The sequence below is a fragment of the Silurus meridionalis genome, chromosome 14 (assembly GCF_014805685.1).
Source record: "Silurus meridionalis isolate SWU-2019-XX chromosome 14, ASM1480568v1, whole genome shotgun sequence".
In the NCBI taxonomy this organism is placed as follows: Eukaryota; Metazoa; Chordata; class Actinopteri; order Siluriformes; family Siluridae; genus Silurus; species Silurus meridionalis.
This window is the reverse complement of record NC_060897.1, coordinates 3,450,778-3,469,167: the sequence shown is the minus strand read 5'-3', so window position 1 is coordinate 3,469,167 and position 18,390 is coordinate 3,450,778. Positions and strand designations below refer to the sequence as shown.

The following is an 18,390-nucleotide window of genomic DNA, read 5'->3' as shown; positions in this document are numbered from 1 at the left end:
AGATTATCATTTTTAGTTATTTAGGTTTGGGATTTGGGACTTTGAACAACCAAGTAATAAAAGAACTGATTAACCATCACCGTATAATCCATCAGTGGCTTCATCTAACATTCTGGCTTCATTCTGAGAACTTTATATGGATCGCTACCTGTGCAGCAAGAGAGGGACAGGAAATGGGTGTCCCACACGTGTCCTCTTTTAATGTTATTCCATGTGCAAAATCTTTACACACTCATTTCAGAACGACCCTTCATCCATGTCCCACCCTGCCACTATGGTCTACTGGATTGTCTACGATGTCTGAAGATGTTGTTCTAGTTTGTATTGTTTTATTCATCATTAGTGCAATTCTTCGTCCTAAAAAATATCTCTGTAAAATAAAAAGAAAATAAATAAAAAATCCTCCAATGAAATTCCCTTTAATGTTCAGGTTTGGATTGGATGTTAAATTGGAAATATTGTGCACTTTAGAGCATTGATAATAATTTATATTTGTGAAATTGCGATTACTGTGTGATTACACAAAGAGAGAAAATACTTTCAGAAACAATTCAAATCCATTTTGACTTATTTCTGCTTTCAATATTCAATAGAAAAAAGAAAGAAGGCATTCTGTTCTCCAATTGCAAACAAACAACAAACAAAAAACCCGAATACACACTAATTTATTCCAGTAAAGAGTGTGTTCACTGAAAGTGATGTGACAGAGGTATGAGTTTAATTCCTGTTAATTGGAGTTAAACACACTGCATTAATCAGGGCTGAAAAAGTGAGGATCGAGCTGAACTTGCTTAATCAGATCGGTAATGAGATAAAAGCACGCCCAAAACAGGAAGAAGAAGACGGAGAAGAAAAAAGAGACTGTCACTGTTTACAACTTTTCATGGGTCTCTGAGAAAGTGCAAAGAAGACTGGAGACAGAGGACAGAGACGACAGCTGGGAAAAAAAGACCAAGAGAATTTAATTGGGAAAAAAAGAGGAAAAAAAAGGATGTACATGGAAAAAATAAAACATGAAAAGTCCAGATAATATCGCTAATAAGAACACTATATGGGAATTGTAGGCATGGCTTAATATTCAAATGAGCAGGTCTGATGGTAAAGCAATATTCAAAGCAATAGTAATAGTCTGACCTCTCATACATAATCCTACCAAATCAAAAAAGATTACAGCCGGCTAGCTATTCATGCTAGCTGCTAGCTAAACTTTTTGAATGCAAGTTTCTTTTGCCCGCCTACAAAAATTTCACAAATTCTTTTTTGATGATCTAATGCATTTTTTAACAATAGACATTATTTACACGTACTAATTATCCAGACGCTTTTATTTATTTTTCGCTCCTTCTACGTGCTTCTTTACTGATTGTGTTCACCTGTCTTGTGTTGAACTACTGTATTTACTTTTATTGGCGTATGTTTATGGGCTTGTGTGTGATTGGTGGTGTATTTTATGCACCCCTGTCTAGACAAAAATATGGGGACGTCTGACATTTCCATTTGTGCTTCTTTACCAAACTGATACCACAAAGTTGAAGACAAACAATTGTAAAGGACGTATTTTGATGTGGTAGCAACTTTTCCCTTCACTTGAACTTTAAGATTAAACCTGTGCCAGCATGACAATTTTCCTGTGCACAAAACCAGCTCCATGACGATCTGCTTTACCATAGGTTGGACTGGAAGATCTCCTGCTATGGAGAACCTTATTAAACACATTTGGGATGAATTGGAATGCTGACTACACCCCAGGCCTCCTCACCTCACCTACATCAGTACCAGCAATCCCCACATAATCTAGAGCATGGGTCACCAACGTGGTAGCCCGCAAGGACCACTTGAGTAGCCTGCGGGCTTTTCTAAAAATAAATGTTTCCTACATTGTTAAATTATTGATGATAATTACAATGAGAAATCATTAACATGATCAGTGTCTTCACATAGATGAATATCATTAATTATTAATAATAACGTAATAAAAGGTAAATTGAGCAAATTTGTTATTTCAGATCAAACTGAAAACTGTGTGTATTAAACTGGTAGCCCTTCACATCTAGAGGAACATCTTACCCAAGCAGGATCATCACTGTCTCTCTGTGGAATCCCCCCCTCCCCCATCACTATCATCATCTGTATAATCAGCACAAGACTTAGAGTGTTTCTGTTCAGCCCCAGTGATTGTATGAGTTATTTCTTCCATGGCACTTGAGCAGGCCAAACACAAATAAACAACCACTCCGTCCTTCAACCCATCCCTCCATCTGGTCCTCAGAACGCTCCAGCTGGACAGAGCGTGACATCTTACACTACGTGATCGACGCTTCTTCTCATCGCGTCTCGCTCAGATTTCGACGGGCAAATCCAAACGAGCTTTCGTTTTCTTTTCCTCCCTGCGTTTTGTTCGTTCCCTCAACCCTTCTATTAGGCTCGGCGATAATTGTTTTGGTGGAGAGAACTTCGCGGGCACGCTCGTTATCGCTCTTCAATGCTTCTGCCAAACGGAAAGCGTTTGCCGGTTGCCTAGCAGCCGACAGAGCCCACTTGGATTTGAGGGATTGGAAGCAGACACTTGTCAGAGCAGTAGCATGTTAACATGAACACACAAACACACACACACACACACACACACACACACACACACACACACACAGTGCAATGTTCATTATTATTTTTAATGCATTTATTCTAATGATGTAGCTTCTCGATACAAACTCATTCGCAGGAACTTGTACAGCTACAAAACTTAACCTGGTAATAAACATGATTTTATATCTTTTTTATATATTTTTACAAACTGTGAATTTTTTTTTTTACTGTAAAAAGATATTCATGTAACACTTTGGCTTCCAAATACTGTACAAACAAGAACTGCTAACGAAAATGTTCCCCTCACATAAACTAGGAGACCTAAACCTGTTTCAGCATGACAATGGCCCTGTGCACAAAGCCAGCTCCATGAAGACATGATCTCCTGCTATAGAGCTCTAACCCTCAACCCTATTGGGATAAATTGGAACCCTGACTGCACTCCAGGCCTCCTCACCTCACCTACATCAGTACCAGCAATCCCCACATAATCTAGAGCATGGGTCACCAACGTGGTAGCCCGCAAGGACCACTTGAGTAGCCTGCGGGCTTTTCTAAAAATAAATGTTTCCTACATTGTTAAATCATTGATGATAATTACAATGAGAAATCATTAACATGATCAGTGTCTTCACATAGATGAATATCATTAATTATTAATAATAACGTAATAAAAGGTAAATTGAGCAAATTTGTTATTTCAGATCAAACTGAAAACTGTGTGTATTAAACTGGTAGCCCTTCACATCTAGAGGAACATCTTACCCAAGCAGGATCATCACTGTCTCTCTGTGGCATCCCCCCCTCCCCCATCACTATCATCATCTGTATAATCAGCACAAGACTTTCTGTTCAGCCCCAGTGATTGTATGAGTTATTTCTTCCATGGCACTTGAGCAGGCCAAACACAAATAAACAACCACTCCGTCCTTCAACCCATCCCTCCATCTGGTCCTCAGAACGCTCCAGCTGGACAGAGCGTGACATCTTACACTACGTGATCGACGCTTCTTCTCGTCGCGTCTCGCTCAGATTTCGACGGGCAAATCCAAACGAGCTTTCGTTTTCTTTTCCTCCCTGCGTTTTGTTCATTCCCTCAACCCTTCTATTAGGCTCGGCGATAATTGTTTTGGTGGAGAGAACTTCGCGGGCACGCTCGTTATCGCTCTTCAATGCTTCTGCCAAACGGAAAGCGTTTGCCGGTTGCCTAGCAGCCGACAGAGCCCACTTGGATTTGAGGATTGGAAGCAGACACTTGTCAGAGCAGTAGCATGTTAACATGAACACACAAACACACACACACACACACACACACACACACAGTGCAATGTTCATTATTATTTTTAATGCATTTATTCTAATGATGTAGCTTCTCGATACAAACTCATTCGCAGGAACTTGTACAGCTACAAAACTTAACCTGGTAATAAACATGATTTTATATCTTTTTATATATTTTTAAAAACTGTGAATTTTTTTTTTTACTGTAAAAAGATATTCATGTAACACTTTGGCTTCCAAATACTGTACAAACAAGAACTGCTAACGAAAATGTTCCCCTCACATAAACTAGGAGACCTAAACCTGTTTCAGCATGACAATGGCCCTGTGCACAAAGCCAGCTCCATGAAGACATGATCTCCTGCTATAGAGCTCTAACCCTCAACCCTATTGGGATAAATTGGAACCCTGACTGCACTCCAGGCCTCCTCACCTCACCGGACTTTACTAACACCTTCCTGGCTGAATGAATCTCCACAAATCTACTGGAACATCTTGCCAGAAGAGTGGAGCTTATTCGAACAGCACATGGGGACTAAATGTAGTATGTAGATTATTCATTACTTCCGCGACTATCGCTGGATATTTCTGTCGTAACTCTTTGAGCTCTTTGGCTTTGAGCTGTTCCTGTTCAAGGCACTGTGAGTGTACACAAGCTATTGATCCAGCTCGACACATCATCACAAGTGTTCTGTTCTGTAAACAGTGACTAGCAACTGTTCAGTTCAGTGTGTTTGCCTCTGAATAACTGCAGGCGCCTCGTTTCATCGCACCGAGATGACCTGTTCAACCTGACGAGATGTGTAGAGTGGGATTCCTCAGCTACTCCACTGGAAATAAATACACACAGGCCACACCTACTCCACTAGAAATAAATACACACAGGCCACACCTACTCCACTGGAAATAAATACACACAAGCCACACATACTCCACTGGAAATAAATACGCACAGGCCACACCTACTCCACTGGAAATAAATACGCACAGGCCACACCTACTCCACTGGAAATAAATACAAACAGGCCACACCTGCTCCAATGGAAATAAATTCACACAGGCCACACCTACTTCACTGGAAATATATACACACAGGCCACACCTACTTCACTGGAAATAAATACACAGGCCACAGCTACTCCACTGGAAATAAATACGCACAGGCCACACCTACTCCACTGGAAATAAATACACACAAGCCACACCTATTCCACTGGAAATAAATACGCACAGGCCACACCTACACCACTGGAAATAAATACACACAAGCCACACCTACTCCACTGGAAATAAATACGCACAGGCCACACCTACTCCACTGAAAATAAATACACATATGCCACACCTACTCCACTGGAAATATATACACACAGGCCACACCTACTTCACTGGAAATATATACACACAGGCCACACCTACTTTACTGGAAATAAATACACACAGGCCACACCTACTCCACTGGAAATAAATACACAAATCCATACTGTAGGTCGTAACCTTGGCCCCACAGAAAGCACGTCAGTGGTATCACGAACTTCATTATGAGCATTTCATCTCTTTTCTTTAGCATCCCGAAACCATGAAGGGTTGGGCACTGATTAGTTCATCACTCTGATCTAGAGCACTAACTAGTGTCGGAAAGAGCTATATATAACGTCGGCCCTGTGGTTCACACATCAGGCAGCCTCCCACGGGGGAAAAGATAGCAAAAGAGTGAACAAGAGAGAGAGAGAGAGAGAGAGAGAGAGAGAGAGAGAGAGAGAGAGAGAGAGAGAGACAGAACAGCTTGACAGGTTGAGAGATGGAGTGGATGAAACAGCTTACACTGTGTGAGCAACATGTGAGAGAGGAAGGAAATCACACACATACGCTCTCTGAAAACTGCTACGACTCTATAACTTTCCTTGCTGTTCTTGGTGACACTTAAAACTTGGGTTTCTGTTGTATTGAACAATCCTACAATAAGTTTTTCGAAAAGAATTCGAAATGGGCAGCCTTTCAATGAAGTATCATGTTTACCGAAAGCCAATTTCACACCAAATGGGTTTTTTGCCTAAAAAATTCCAAATATGCACAAAAAAAAACGTCTCGGACTACAAATTCGTTGAAATGTACAGGGAAAAATCTCCATATTACCTCACCCTCACTTTCAGCTCGAGTACCGATCGTCTATACGATGCGTTTCTATGCCCGGAAATTGGCGGCCAATTTCTCTTTCGTCACAGGTCTATCGCTAGAGGATCTTCGTCCTACTTCCCAACATAACGTTGTTGCACCGAGACCTGACCAACTTCAGCGACCCCAGATCACAGCACTGCCCCCACAGGCTTGTACAGTAGGCACTAGTCATGATGGGTGCATCAGTTCATCCGCCTCTCTTCTTACCCTGATACGCCCATCACTCTGAAACAGAGTCAATCTGGACTCATCAGACCACATGACCTTCTTTCATTTCTCCAGAGTCCAATCTTTATGCTCCCTAGCAAATTGAAGCCTTTTTTTTAGAATGATAAGTGGCTTTCTTAAGGGTAGACAGCTGTTTAGTCCCAGTCCCTTAAATTCCCTTCGCATTGTGTGTGTGGAAATGTTCTTACTTTAACTATCAACCTGTGAGTTCTACTGATGTTTTTTTTTACGATTTGATTTCACCAAAAGTCGCGGATCGCATTCATTCAAGATTTTTATAGAACCTTTTCTTCCTCGAAAACAATGGTTCCCCACTGTCCTTCCAGTTTTTAATAATGTTGGTCAGTTCTTAACCCAATTTTAGTAAATTCAGCGATCTCCTTATATGTTTTCTTTGCTTGATCCATGCCAATAATTTGACCATTGTGAAACATCTTTTCCACGAACGCAGGATGTGACTTCCAACATGGTTGTTTCAGAAATTAGAAGCTAAAACAATCACCAATGCCGTAACTATTGACTTAGTTAAATCCCAGTGTTGACTTTGTTTTTAGAATGGGCAGTGTATAATTAATAGAAGATGTGCTCTACTTTTATTATCTAGAAAATGACCAATAAATCATGACCGATATTTACTATGTAAATCGATTTCTCCTCGCTAAACCTCACCAACGTCCTCTCAGTAACGCTGCCGCTATGTGAATATGATGTACCACACTACGGAGACTGGGGCGTGGAATAGCGAGGAGAGCACCCATCACCATGCTTCGTTCAGTCACAGAAGCCGTCACAGTGCTGCACAAGACTTGCTCAAAAAAACATCTCCAAAGAAGTGTGTCGTTTAGACGTCTAGGGCACACATAGGTAATTTTATGATTTGCTGAAATAAAAGTGAACTCTCTGAACCATATTGAATTGCAGAGCATCGTATTTTTTCCGGTGTATTTTTCCGTATCGCGTTGTGTTGAATCGAATCGATATCGGCTCTCACTGCATCGTAATGGGGGGAATCGTATCGCATCGGTCACTATAAATATATATATACTTAGTGTACTTGCTGAAAAGCTTCTGCACATGTCTTACCTGAATAACCTTTATATGTATATGCTTTACATTTCTCTACATATATACAATACACGCTGTACATATATTTACATATTGATCTGCACCTGTCAGGTTGCAAATTACTACTGTTTGCACTTCTGTTAGATCCGTAACTGCATTTCGTTTCTGGGTACCTGTACTATGCAAAGACAAAAAAGTTGTACCTATCTATCTATCTATCTATCTATCTATCTATCTATCTATCTATCTAATGGCTGTACTATTGAGAGGATATTCACAGGCTCCTACAGTCGTACATTTTGACCTAGACTTTTAGAAAATGTCTGGATTATTAGGACACACACACACACACACACACACACACGGGTGAATTTTGATTTCCCTCATGCACAATTGCCATTTGCATCTCTATATTATTACCCAGTGCCATTTGCGTAACAAATCCAGGCTGTGACACATGAGGGATAAAATCCTGAGCGAAATGTGAATTCATATTATTTTCTTTTCGGTAGAAAAATCTGATAAACAGATAAACAGGAGGGTGAATTTCTGAAATGTTAGAAATCAACATTTGGTGAAAGTTGTAACAGTGGTAACTATGGAAACTTAATTACTACTATAAAAAGGGCTTTAGGAAGGTTGGTTTTATGAGGAAGTTGCATCAGTTTACTTTTAATTATAATAATAATAATAATTATTATTATTATTATTATTGTTGTTGTTGTTTTTGTTATTATTATTATTATTATTATTATTATTATTATTAGGGTATGAAATAAAGGTTTATATGTCCAACTTACTTTGACCGTCGAATTTGCGGATGATGGTGTCCAAGTAGGTGTTCTGAAGAGCGACGTGTCCACGCCGAACGGGCATTTTGACATCCGGGCGAAACCAAGAACGAGCCACGAAAAGAACCGAGAAATGCCGAAGTCCACTTCCTTCACGTGGACGCAACAGGGGAAGGACGTGCGGGGATGTTGGAGCACATGCCGGCGGAGGAGGACAGCGAGCGCTGAACCGCGGGAGAGACCGAGGGAAAGGGGAGTGAAAGAGAGAGAGAGAGAGAGAGAGAGAGAGAGAGAGAGAGGGAGGGAGGACGATCGGGGAGTTGAGTTCCGGCTCAAAATAAAAAAAAAATACGCGGTTGCCAAGGCGATTCGAAAGCGCGCGAACTTTCTCGAATTGATTGATTGATTAATTGATTGATTAAAAATTAAAAATCAAATAAGGAAAGCGGACTGCGTAAACATCCCGAATCCACCCGGAACCAGGTGTGTTGAGGAGGAACAGGTTTATAAACAACTAACAAGAATTAAAGAAAAAGGAAAGAAAAAAAAAAAAAAAAAGAATCAAAAAGCGCGAGATGAATAACCTGAAGCAGTGTGAACTCCAGATCTTCTCGTGCCGGTGACCACATTCACACTGTGGGAAGTCTTCACGACACAGCTGTCAGTGTGTGACAGAGGCCAGATGTGCACTCCTCACCTTTAGCATCTCTCTCTCTCTCTCTCTCTCTCTCTCTCTCTCCCTCCCTCACTCCAACTATCTGTTCTTTCTATATTTTTTCTCTCTTTCTCTACCTCTCTTTCTCTGTCCGTTGTTCCTATATTCTCTTTCTTTTTTTGTTTCTTGCTTTCTCTCTCTCTCTCTCTCTCTCTCTCTCTCTCTCTCTCTCTCTCTCTCTTTCTCTTTTTCTCTTTATTACCATGAAAAAAATTGTACATTTGTATTGCAGCTGAACTGCATATAAATATTGTAAATATGTGTATGAGATCAAGTAAAATGCATGTAGTATAGAATTAAATAAAGAGAAATAGTAAAATATAGTATATAAATACAATAGAGTGTGAACAAAGACTTACAAAAAAAGCACATATATATATATATATATATATATATATATATATATATATATATATATATATATATATATATATAAAGCGATCAGGCATAACATTATGACCACCTGCCTAATATTGTGTTGGTCCCCCTTTTTCTGCCAAAACAGTTCTGACCCATCGAGCATCAACAACATTTACGTCTTCAGCAATTTGAGCTACAGGAGTTCATTTGTTGGATCGGACCACTTGTGTATCAGTGAGTCTCGGCCGCCCGTGACCTCGTTGCCGGTTCACCACTGTTCCTTCCTTGGAGCACTTTTGATAGATACTGACCACTGCAGACCAGGAACATCCCACAAGAGCTGCAGTTTTGGAGATGATTTGACCAGTCATCTAAATTTCTGTGCCAAACTCTCTGTGCTCCAGGGGGACTGTGTCATGGCTGGCCCCAGCTTCCTAACCTGACTGGGATATGCAAACGGATTTCACTGTGCTGTCAGATTATAATATATGAGCGAATAATGTGCATTTAGCATTGGCAGGAAATGTGTATGCATTTGCCTATAGAGCTAATTCCACAAGTTCTGGCCAACTCCCTCGTTTCCAAACGCATGGTAGGAATGGTGAGCATTATGCAAAGTGCTCAGTGGTTAGGGCGTTAAAAACTCATTATGAAAATAAAAGTTGCCGCAAGAGAGCTAACCAAGGCTCTTTGTTGTTTTTGTGCAAATCTGATGTCAACATGATGTAGCTTCAAGGCATGGTGTATAAGAGAGGCATCACCAAAAGGGAATTACATCACTACTATGCTTAGAACAAGGTTCCAGTACATTAATGGGGTGGGGGTGGGGGTCTAATGCTATTTCATGCATTCAGAGTTATTTAGACAGTTGGGTTCTGATGCTAAACATGACCAATTGGTAAATGAAATTTCTGTGCCAAATGCACTTCTTCCGGGCTCGTATGAGTTTCAAAACATTTTTAATCGAGTATGGTTCTTCATGACACGATGAAGAGCAGAACTCCTTGTATGGGTGCTTCTCCAGGAATAGCGAGAGCACCCATCACCATGCTTCTTTCGGTCACAGGAGCCATCACAGTGCTGCACAAGACTTGCTCAAAAGAACATCTCCAAAGAATTGTGTTTTTGGATGTGACAGAGAAACTTGTAGAGTACTTACCATATAGAGATGTCCTGCTGTAGTAGTCGTTGCTGTTGTTGTTCTCGATACTCAATTTCAGACTCGGGATTCGATTCTGGATCAGATATGTACAGCCATACCTATAAAGCATGACGCTGGATTTTTCCTTTATAAATCTGATACAACTAATGACACTTTGGAGATATGAAAGATGCAATACTACTCTGTAGATACTCGGGATTAACATGAGCTCAGCCAAAACTGTGTGCGTTTAATGAATGTCCAATGAATAACTATACAATGAATACTATATTGCCACAAGTTAGTGGACACCTAACTATTTTAGCTGTATGTGTTCCCTCTCCGAAGTGGCAGGTTAATGGTTAAGGCTTTGGGTTACTGATTGGAATGTCGGGGGAGTTCAAACCTCAGCACCACTAAGCTGCCACTGTTAGGCCCTTGAGCAGTGTCTCAGCTCTGGGGGTGCTGTAACATGGTGAACCTGTGCTCTGACCCCAGCTTCCTAGCTCACTGTGAGGCCCAAACCTGTTACAGCATTATAATGGTGGAACCCAAGTGACCCCACTGAACATTTTTGGGATGGGAACTGGAACACTGACTGCTCCACAGACCTGCTGGCCCGACATAAGAACTTGACCTCATGGAAACCCTAATGGATAAACAGGAAGGTTGTAGCTCTGTGGTTAAGGCATTGGAATCTGGATCGGATGTCCAAATCTCAGCACCACCAAGCTGCCACTGCTGGGCCCTGGAGCAAGTCCTCTAACCCTCAACTGCTCATTTGTTTGTCGCTCTGGATAAGGGCGTCTGCCAAATGCCTTAAATGTAAATGAATAGGTGAATGAGCTATGCCACAAAACTATAGTGGAAAGCTTTCCCAGAAGAGTGGAGGAAACTATAGCAAAAAGCTAAGAGAGGACTACATCTGAAAAGAGCTGTACATATATTATATGATGGGTGTGATGGTCAGGTGTCCACAAACATTTAGTTATACAGCTCTGCAGTAGAAAGTGAAAGGTTTTCCAGTAAAATGGTCCAAATGCTAAAACATGCAACTTTTCAATTCCTTGATTTCCTGAAAAAGCTTCTGGGTTTCAAAAAAGCTTCTTGAAAAAGCGTTTGCTATGAAAACTTTTTGAATTTTTGGTTGTACTTGCCTGTGTTTTGAGCATGCTAGCAGATCTTTCTTCAGTACCTACACCTGCCTGCACCTTGACCTCTAATAAGGATTTTGACTCATTGGAAGATTTCACATAAATACTTCAGCTGGTTTTGGCACGAAGTCTGCCGTTCAGTACTTATAAAGGCCGTAAAAAGACAGAAAAATTCTTACCACAACACAGACTCCTGCAACTTGAGTGACCTCCAGTTCCAAATCCGATGGCCCGCCTCCATTTTCCAGCTAGTTATGAAGGAAACTCTTATGCAGCTAAACGTTGTCTTCTACAATGCTCACTTTATTTTGGGCACAGGGTCAAAATTTTCCTTCCTGGAACAAAAGATGCCATCATGCTTTGTGGGCTCATGGAAAAAAGCTTATAGGTTTTTAGATCAAGTGAAGTTTATTTCTATAGCGCTTTTCACAACAGACATTGTCTCAAAGCAGCTTTACAGAATTTAGAGTTAAGGTGAATGGTGTGCATTTATCCCTGATGAGCAGCCATGGTGAATGTGGCAAGAAAAAATTCACTTAGATGTTATAAGCAAGAAACCTTGAGAGGAACCAGACTCAAAAAGGGAACCCATCCTCATTTGGGTGACGTCAAGAGTTTGATTATAATCTTTAAACAATACAGAACACTGGAGAGTGAGAAATAACATTAGCACTGGAATGTAAGATTATGAGTAATGTTCTTTCTTCAGTCTTTTACAGTCATTTGTGGTTATAAAACCAGGAGCTACTGAGCAACTCATAAAATAGCTCAACATTTGCGATCATTACAGATCCAACACCAGCTTCTCCATGCCAGAGGCTTTAAACACTTAAGGAGGTCCAATGTCCAAACTCCACATGAAGTGGGATCCAATTGGCATGGTGATATTTTCTCGACTTTGCAAGAACTCTGGCTGCTGCATTTTGGACAAACTGTAGCTTGTTTATTAATGATGCAGGACAACCACCTAGTAATGCATTACAATATTCCAGTCTGGAGGTCATGAACGCATGGACGAGCTTCTCTGCATCAGATATAGATAACATGTTTCTTAGCTTAGCAATATTTCTAAGGTAGAAGAAGCCTGTTTTTGTAATATGGTTGATGTGATTTTTAAAAGACAAGTTGGTGTCTAAAATAACTCCCAGGTCTTCTACTGTTGAACTAGTAGTTACAGTACATCCTTCTAAATGCAGGTTGAAATGCTGAAGCTTCTGTGTACTGGTTTTTGGGCCAATGAGCAAAATCTGTCTTATCAGAATTTAATAATAGAAAGTTATGAGTCATCCAATCTTTTAATTCTTTGACACACTCAGTTATCCGAGCCAATTGAGTTGTATTGTATGGTTTCAATGAGATATAGAGATATATAACTGGGTATCATCAGCAGAAGAGTGGAAGCAAATCCCATGCCTTATAATATTTCCAAGGGAAACATGTATATTGTGAAAAGCAGGGGTCCTAGATCTGAACCTTGTGGCACCCCATAATTTACTTGCATTACCCTGGATAGTTCTCCATTTAAATCTACAAAATGGTGACAATCAGACAGGTAGGATTCAAACCAGCTTAATGCCTGTCCCTGAATGCCGATGTAATTCTGTAAGCGATCTAGGAGAAAATAATGATCTATAGTGTCGAATGCAGCACTGAGATCTAGTAAAACTAACAGAGAGATGTAGCCTTGGTCTGAAGATAAAAACAGGTCATTAGTGATTTTAACTAGAGCAGTGTCTGTGCTATGATGGGGCCTGAAACCTGACTAAAACTCTTCAAAGATATTGGTCTCTTGTAAGTAGGAACATAACTGGGCAGAGACAATTTCTTCTAAAATCTTAGACATAAATTGGAGATTTGAAATGGGTCTGTAATTTGATAGTGGATCCAAATTAGGTTTCTTAATGAGGGGCTTAATAACTACTAACTTGAGGGGTTTAGGGACGTGACCTAAAGATAGTGAGGAGTTAATAATATTCAGAAGTCTTACCAGCTGTATGTAACACTGCTTTCAGTAGTTTAGTTGGAATGGGATCTAACAGACATGTTGTTGATTTAGCTTTGGTAATTACATTATACAGCTGTTCCTGTCCTATACATGTAAAGCAGTGTAATTGTGGAGTCTAGCAATTTCATGTTTAACAGAGATACGCCAAACTTCAGCCTCAACAACTGTTTTCTTTCCTTTGGCTTTGCTCAATCTTGCAGAACAATTTTAATCCATGTTCCAGTTCATCTAACTACTTTTGGATTGTACACTCTAATATGATTTAGTTTAAAAATGCATATTTTTCTCTGCGTTTTGGTCTTCCGTCCGCACAGAGACGCCGTTTTTAGTCAAAGAAAATAAAGCTTTTTGAAAACGCTTTCCAAAGTGGATCAATGAGGGGGAAAAAACGTCATTTTCGCGGTGTGCATTTTGAAAACGGAGGCATTTTTTTTAGTCATTGGTGCGACGTTTCCAAGAGCCAGAAAGTAAATAAACTACAGGCGAAAATGACGCAGGTTGTAGTGTCTTGAGTTTCGCTCATGTGCAGTACAGGTATGTAAGCATTTTCAGATGTTTCAGCGTGGATGAGCAGCTTCTGGGAAATATTTTTCAAATTTATCTGGATTAGTGTAGTGTAGTGGCCATAATCCCATCCTTGTGACTGGCCCCTGTATCAATTCAGCTTATGTTACCAGTCCTACCCTTGCACCAATCTGTTTTCCTGCTTTGCTGGTTTTGTTGGTTTTGTCTATGACACTGGTCTGTAGATCTAATCTGAGTTTTTAAAATTTAGTCTGTAAACCAAAGGTTTTGTCACTGATCCAAATTCTCCTGCCTCCATGGATTCAATCGAGCAAACCTTACATGTCACAGCACCACCTGGTGTTCTGGAGGATTCAATTCCCTCACTCATGCAAGTCGTGAATTTTGTCACATTTAAAATTCCAATTTCAGATTATATTTATTTATGTTATATTCCTTATTAAGATCACAGGCAATAATTGCAGAATTGAAAAAAAAAAATCACTTTTTTTGCTAACCTAAAAAGGATGAGGTCTCCAAGGAATTGAAAGGCTAAATTGCCCTCAATAAAATGCCAAAGAGAAGGACAGAGAATGTGGGGAAGGAGGTGAGGACACTTGAAAGACACTGGGACACTGCAAATGAACCGAGAAAGTCAAAATGGGGAAATGAGAACATATAATAATGGATGAAAATGGTAAGTATGTCTAAAAGTCATGCAAAAAACCAGAAAACAGTAGAATGGTGATGATCAGCGGGTCATGGACCACCATCAATGACCACAAATCCTTCTCAGGGTTGGGGATGTTGTTCCCACTGAGCTTCCGTACCTGCATTCGAATTTGCTCGGTCTCGAAAAAAAAAGATACGAAAGGTCAGGAGATAGTAATTAATTAATTCTGACATTTGTGGGACAAAATCAGGACACACACACACACACACACACACACACAAATATACAAAACTGGTCAGAATAGAGAAGATTTTTGAATTAGGATTGCTTGAGAAGCCAGTTGACTGATCTAAATGATTCAAAATATATTTTTACATTTTATATGAAGGAAAATAATGTAATAAATGATGATTATTGGATGCATTATGTTTCTGTTACCGTCCCAAAGTTTATGTTGTAGAACATGGCGGACTATTTTCTTCCTCTAATACCCTCAATGGTTCTGATTTATGTCCCGACAAAATTTGCCTCACAGCTGAAATGTTTCCGCACACACCTATTTATTAAATGTTGTAGGTTTTAGTAAGTAAAATTTGAGCACCTTTTCAAATTGCAGCTTTTCAAATTGTGTTTAATTAAGATGTAGATGGATATAAGCATTGTTGGATCTTTATGTGGGCATGGGTAAGTGTGTGTGGGTGTGGGTGTGTGTGTGTGAAAGCGAGAGAGGGATAGATTATAATGGTACAGGGCAGCTTCTGTGTTTCGTCTCAGCAGACTTGGATCGAGAGCTAAACTTATCCATCAGCAGCACGTGTCCCATCGGCACAGAGCGAGCCATAGCCGGCGAGTGAGACGGAAGTGGATATTTGGGCTATGTGGATCGCTCGAGTTTGGCAAAAACACTGGAACGATGTAGTACACGTGTGGTTTGCTTTCATACATCAAAATTTCAAGAAATCCAGATGGTCCCCGAGTTACGATTGTTCAACTTACGATTTTTAGATATTACGATGACGATAGCGATACAACAAAAATTGTAAACAAATAAAGTTTTGCGCAACAGGCGGTAGCGTCCGATGTACGATACGTTGTAGCTGGAATGAGCTGTGAGAGGCCTCGCTCTCGCTAGCGGTCGACGGAGTAAACTTGTCTCAGTGTGGTTTTTGTCTCAAACGTTTTCAAACAGCAATCTCAGTGATAAAAGCATGTCTTCCAAGCGCCCAAGTATGTCTCCTGCCTGAAGTGAAAAAAAAGAAGAGGAAAGCCTTCAGTTTAGAGCAGAAAATTTTAATTATAAATCAGCATGAAGCAGGAAAGACTGTCACAGTCATAGTACCATCTTTGACTTGTGATATTTTTGACTTATGATGGAGAGACGTAACGACGTAGTAGGGGACTACCTGTATATGGCAATTTGGATTCGTAGTCTCAGAAACAATGACTCCCACATAAGCAAAATATGGAGAAAATGGAATCGTCCGGCCAGAAATTCACCAATTATTGCGTTAACAATGTAGCTCATGGTGCTTCACGGTTACTCTTGCTCATTTCAAATCATCCAAATATGCTTATTAAACATCCGATTCCAAATATATTCTCCTCTTTGCTCTTATCATTAGCTCCAGTCTTCTGGGAAAGCTTCGAGGATTTGAAGGCATGGTTGTGTTGAAGCTCCAGTTCCATTTCTTCCCACAGGTGTTCAGTGGGGTTGAGGTTCTTCCACTCCAACGTCTTCATTAAACTCACTTTGTGCACATCTGCATCATCATCCTGGATCACATCTGGTCCTTTGAGTTCCAATAAATAAGAAATTGTAACAATGCAGCATACAATGACATTCTATATAACTGTGTGATTCCAACTTTGTGGCGAAAGTTTGACGAAGAACCACATTTACTTCCCGTTTGCTGTTATAATAACATCCACACTTCTGGGAAAAGGTTGGATTTTTGGAGTGTACTCGTTGAGATTTGTGCTCATTCAGCCATTAGTAAAGGTGCCTGGGGTGCAGTCAGCAGGAAGGATTCATCTCAAAGAATGTTCAGTATGGTTGAGGGTCAGAACTCCATAGCAGAAGATCTTCTACTCCTACTCATGGAATGGATATCTTCATGGAGCTGGCTTTGTGCAAAAGGTCTGGAAAACAGGTTTGGGTCTCCCAGCTCAATTGTGTATCTCTTTTTTTGTGGTAACAGTTCAGGAAGGAACCACACGTGGCTGGAAAGTATATGTATAATGGATAACGTGAATTTATGCATATTTAAACGTGAACAAACCTTTACAGTGGAGTGAAACTCTGAAATTCTGTAAAGCTGATTATGCTTTGATTTTAAAACACTTCAGTCTGATAACAAATAAAAAATTCTCGTTCTTGCCCACAATTTCATTCAAAATGACAGTGAGTACATTCTGCCGCACTTAGTTTCAGATAAGCCGCTTTGCATTAAAAGCGTGTGCGTCATGAAAAAAAAAAGGTGAAGGTTTCAGCGAGAGACCACAGTGGAAAATCCTCTGTCCTCAGCCATCCTCCTCCTCTTGTGTCTGATGAGAGTGTTTTATCTGTTCCACATACCTCCAGCTGAACAGTCCCGAGCCATAGCTGTGGTGCTGATAACTCTCTCTTTCACAAACACACACACACACACACACACACACACACACACACACACACATACACAGAGCATGCCTGCGGAATAACAGCAGGGGCATACCGTCCATTAAAAAAAGTAGACACAATATGTCCCGAGATCACAAACACACTGCTCGGGTGTGTAGATAAACAATCTGCAAATTATTTAAAAAACGTCTCCGGTCACTGTCATATGTTGGATATGTTTTGTCTGGGTGTATCTCGTTCTCGTGTCTCATGGGAGACAATCACTTTGTTCAAGAATCAAGAGGGCCCAAAAAAATACGCCATGTAGACAAATGTATTGGGACACCTGGGTTGGACTTCCAGCCATATTTGGTTCTTAAGGACGTCTGAATTCTGTTTCAGCATGACAATTTCAGCATGACCTGTGCACAGATCCAGCTCCATGAAGATTTTCTTTCCATGGGTTGGAAGATGTGGAAGATCCTCTGCTATACAGCTCAATCCCTATTGAACACCTTTCTTTAGGATGCTGACTGCTCCTCAGGCCTCCTTACCTTCTCAGCCACATGAGAACCTGACTTTACTAACACCCCTGTGGTTGAGTGAATCTCCACAAATATCCACGGAATCTAGTGGCATACTAGATCTAGAGCACATACTAATCTAGACCAAATTTTATCTATATACTGTAGATCCATCGCGTTTTGGCGTTTGTAGGGAATTCCGAGCGTCTGATTACTGCGCCGAACAGCTCGTCTGTTCTCTCTCAGTAAACTCCTGTCTTGAGAGCTCGGTATCTGAACGTTTCTAATCCAGACCAATGAGAGATGCCATGCCCTGTTCTCTTTTTGTTTCTGTTTCACACACACACAAACACACACTTCAGATAAGACTTTTTTCCCTCACCCATGATAGACCAGAAGCCACACTCCGGAATGTGCAAATCAGCCTGCACTCCTGAACTGAATTGGTTGATGATGTCATAGGTCAGAGTCGCATTTCGCTGGTGTACAAACACGGCATCGCATTGATGAATACCGTTTGTTGTTAGATAATATATTTACATTTATATTTATGGAATTTATCCAGAGCAACACCTGGTCATAAGTATGG

At 40.4% G+C, this 18,390-nt stretch overlaps 1 protein-coding gene across 3 annotated transcripts in view; it reads right to left on the bottom strand.

Annotated features, from left to right (window-relative positions):
- The window catches only part of kcnh6a (potassium voltage-gated channel, subfamily H (eag-related), member 6a), a 51,197-nt gene extending 42,541 nt beyond the window's left edge, over window positions 1-8,656 (bottom strand). For 2 of the 3 annotated variants that reach the window (XR_006927820.1, XM_046865826.1), the window contains exon 1: window positions 8,136-8,653. Coding sequence is in view for 1 of the 3 variants with exons in the window: in XM_046865826.1 (XP_046721782.1) it covers window positions 8,136-8,211 (76 nt within the window). In the remaining 2 variants the exon portion in view is untranslated. Of the gene's footprint in view, window positions 1-8,135 lie in introns of all 3 variants that reach the window. The other variant, XR_006927821.1, reaches the window with a different exon arrangement.
- Window positions 8,657-18,390: the final 9,734 nt, after the last annotated feature.